General features: G+C 36.8%; 1 protein-coding gene across 1 annotated transcript; it reads right to left on the reverse strand.

Moving 5' to 3' along the window:
- Positions 1-341: 341 nt before the first annotated feature.
- Positions 342-2,184, reverse strand: LOC120352339. Its single transcript, XM_039432412.1, has 2 exons — positions 1,179-2,184; positions 342-882 (listed from the first exon to the last, which is right to left on the reverse strand). The coding sequence occupies exons 1-2, from the start codon at positions 1,504-1,506 to the stop codon at positions 878-880; spliced, it is 333 nt and encodes a 110-aa protein (XP_039288346.1). The 5' UTR covers positions 1,507-2,184; the 3' UTR covers positions 342-877.
- Positions 2,185-3,541: the final 1,357 nt, after the last annotated feature.

Here is a 3,541-nt window from a genome sequence, read left to right on the forward strand (position 1 = left end):
AGAAAAAATCGAACTCAGAATTTCATTATTGTGTTATTTGAAAATTGGTCATATTATAATTCATAGGTATAAGAAATACCATAAGAAAGGTCATATTATTTTAAGAGCATTAGGTGTATGCCAAAGCAGTTTATAGAAATTTGCGGAAAGGAGGATCAAAGTTATTTACATTTTTTAGAAATTTTTAAGGCATAAAAAGGGAAGTAAAACTAAATTACGGATATATTGCGGAATAATTCAAGCAGAACACTGCTGCTTTTATATAAAATTTTGCGAAGAATACTAGCCTATATAGAATTGCGGCAAGAACTTATCAGATTAAAATATTTATAATAATAATAATAATAATAAATTATAAGAGACGTACCTGCGTTACCGCATAATTATCCATTGTGTATCCTTTATGTTATTATCATTTTATGTTAACGATATTGCTAATTTGATTCACTTCATCACTGAACATATTATTGAATCACACTTTTGTATTTCTTCATTGAACGAATTTTTCACACTATTTCAATTTTGATCATTCACTTATAATCGTTTCACATAACCTCACATGTTTCGGTCGTTTCAACGCACTTGAATCTTTATATCATCCGATAAATTATGGAAGAACCACACCGCATCCTGGAACCCACATCGGCGACTTGAAGGACGGAAGATGTCGCGCGGGAGAAACGCCCATGTACCACCGTTCCAGAGGTTCAGACGCCCACATCTAATGTCACAGAACCATTGCCGCCGGCTGAGGACCGCACACCCACCCTTTCCAGGCCAGAGATATACATCAGACTGAAAGCATTCAACGATGCATATGAAGAAAGCAGACGATCAAAGGAAGACCATACGCCCGTTGTCACACTGGATTGGGACATCATCCTGGAAGTAATAAAAAATGCATGTGAGGGAAACATACGAGCAAATGAGAAAATAATTGAAGAAGTCCGACAGGTGCAAATAGCAAGTGATCAAGGTTTTGAAAAACTGGAACAAAGGTTGAAGGAAGCAGCAGGGGAAAGCAGGACGGTAACATGGCAAATTGAGGAGGAATGTCAAACAATGGAAACCAATATTGAACTAGTGATCGAGCCCATGCATGTGGAAGCAAACATACTCGACGAGGTGGTCATGAAACAGGCAAGTGAACATGACACATATAAGGAAGACCAACCCACCGAGAATATCAAGACTGAAGTCGCACCGCACCCTGCAGAACGCTGAGAGGAGCCGGACGACATCACCAGCCAAGCCGAAGACGTCATCCATGGCATAGAGGGACAGCCCGTACCACCGCCCGCAGAATGCCAAGACGAGCCGGACGACATCACCAGCCAAGCTGAGGATGACATCCATCAGGTAGAGGGACAGCCCATACCACCGCGCGCCGGACACCAGGAGTCCAAGGACGTTGCCCGCCGAGTAGAAGAGCAGCCCGGACCGCCGACCACCCGTATCTCCAAGCCACCGAGGACAGCACCTGCAACAGATAAACCCAGCACTCATGAAGATAGTCCACTAAACAATAGAAGAAAAATAAAAACCCACAACAAATCGAAATCACAATTGAAAGTGAAAACCCACAAATCAAAACAACACACAAGCAAAATAGCAACTCCATGGAGAAGAAGAAGCATTAATAGAGTCTATCTACACCGCCGTCATATAAGGCTGAAATCCTACCTCAAATCTTATACCAAAATGCAAGGAAAAAGGAAGACAGTATTAGGAAGGACCTACAACCACCGCAGTCATGTCCGGTTAAAATCAAGCCGACTGTACACCACCATGCCAAAAAGTAAAACATTATTCGAAAAAATCAACAGACACCACTGGCATGTCAGGTTTAAGGATATCAAACTGCATGTCACCGGCCAACAAAGAGGAAATACGTTTGTAAGAATTGATTTACACCACAGGCAGGTTCGTTTCAAGCAAAGTTTAGTGAAACGGACAGTCACAAATCGGAATTGGAACTTGAAATAAATCAGAAATCAAATTTAGATGGGGGTTTGAGGAAAAAATAATTTTGAATTAACTGGAAACTATGCTGTAAATTACATCAACTATCAAACTTCTTCATAATCACAGCCTTCCCATCAAATCACATCTTTGCATACTGGCATCTTTCGATGCAGCCTAATCAACATAACCTAAACTTCGCCGCATCTCAGCTAATAAGGAAATATCAACAATCCACATTAAATGAAGAAATTATTATCAACTTTAAATCAAGAAAATAAAACTGAAAACAACTTTAAAAATTTACCAACCTGATCAAGCCATCTGCCTCATGCTACAATCATCACAGAAACAATCGCCTGGTACCATCCGCACAACTGAAAAACAGAAATAAGAATTATATTATCAACAGAAAATATTCGTAAATTGGAAATCAGATGAAGTTAGTAGTGAATAGGAAGAAAGAAAATAAACAAAGTTTATTTGAAAAAATGCGTAAATATAACCCCGAAATACAGAATCGATAGAAAAATCTATTCAGAACCAAAGCCTGCTCGATAATTTTCTTCATCATGCCAGCCAATGTGTGCGAGATCACAGAAGAATTGTAATGAATCAAAGCAATATCGTTGTTAATTATTATAATCTATTATTTAATGTGAAAATATAAATAAAAAACGCAACCAAAAATATATATTTATGTTAAATTGCACGAAATGCGCATGTTCTATGTTTATGAATGTATCTCTAAAAAGCTCAAAAGAAAACGAAATTCTTACCTTCAAATACGAAATTTATTATTGTTGCATTAAAAGATCATGAATTGTAATTCAAATCAATGAAAATAATCGTGAAAACACAGTATTTGTAACCAGCATTGATAAAAATCAAAAATCACTTCAAGTGTAACCCTGTTTGTACACAACGTACTAAGCGTAAAAAAGGAATTGCTCGAATCAAGCGGTAGACAATTGTCAAGTCACCGAAATTAATCACATTCTGACCCAATATATGTAAAAGCCAGGACAAAGAGTCGAAACTTGTAATAATCATGAAAAATAATAAAAATCTATATTTGTTGCGAATATTATTTGAATCCTAAGAGGATAATATGTGAAATTTTGTTATATTTGTTATAGTTGTGGGTCTGCTCATAAGCCACCCGTAAATGGAAGTTGTGGAATTGTTTTAATGAAGGATCCAAAGAGACCTCAATAATTATTGTATTTTGATTGTATCCAATGGAAGAAACAATCAATTATTTACTTTCTTGTAGCCAAAAGTGCACGATAAATTGTTTTTTAGTGTTAAGTGTGGAATTTTTGTAGAGGTAAGGAGATGAAATGGTGTATTCATCACAATATTGGATTTTTCAAATAGTCATTGTTTTGACTCGTCTCCCAATTACCTATTTAAAATATTCTGGGGGCTTTTGTGTGATGAATTTTTTAAATAGACCTCATGAGAAGAGAGAAAAATTGTGATTACCCTTTTAAAGTGAAAGAATTTGCTAAAGGAATGGTTAGCGACCGAGCGATAAAGCTTCCTTATCAAGTAACTGTATATCAGATAAGAGTAC

Source organism: Nilaparvata lugens, chromosome 7 (genome assembly GCF_014356525.2).
Source record: "Nilaparvata lugens isolate BPH chromosome 7, ASM1435652v1, whole genome shotgun sequence".
Lineage (NCBI taxonomy): Eukaryota > Metazoa > Arthropoda > Insecta > Hemiptera > Delphacidae > Nilaparvata > Nilaparvata lugens.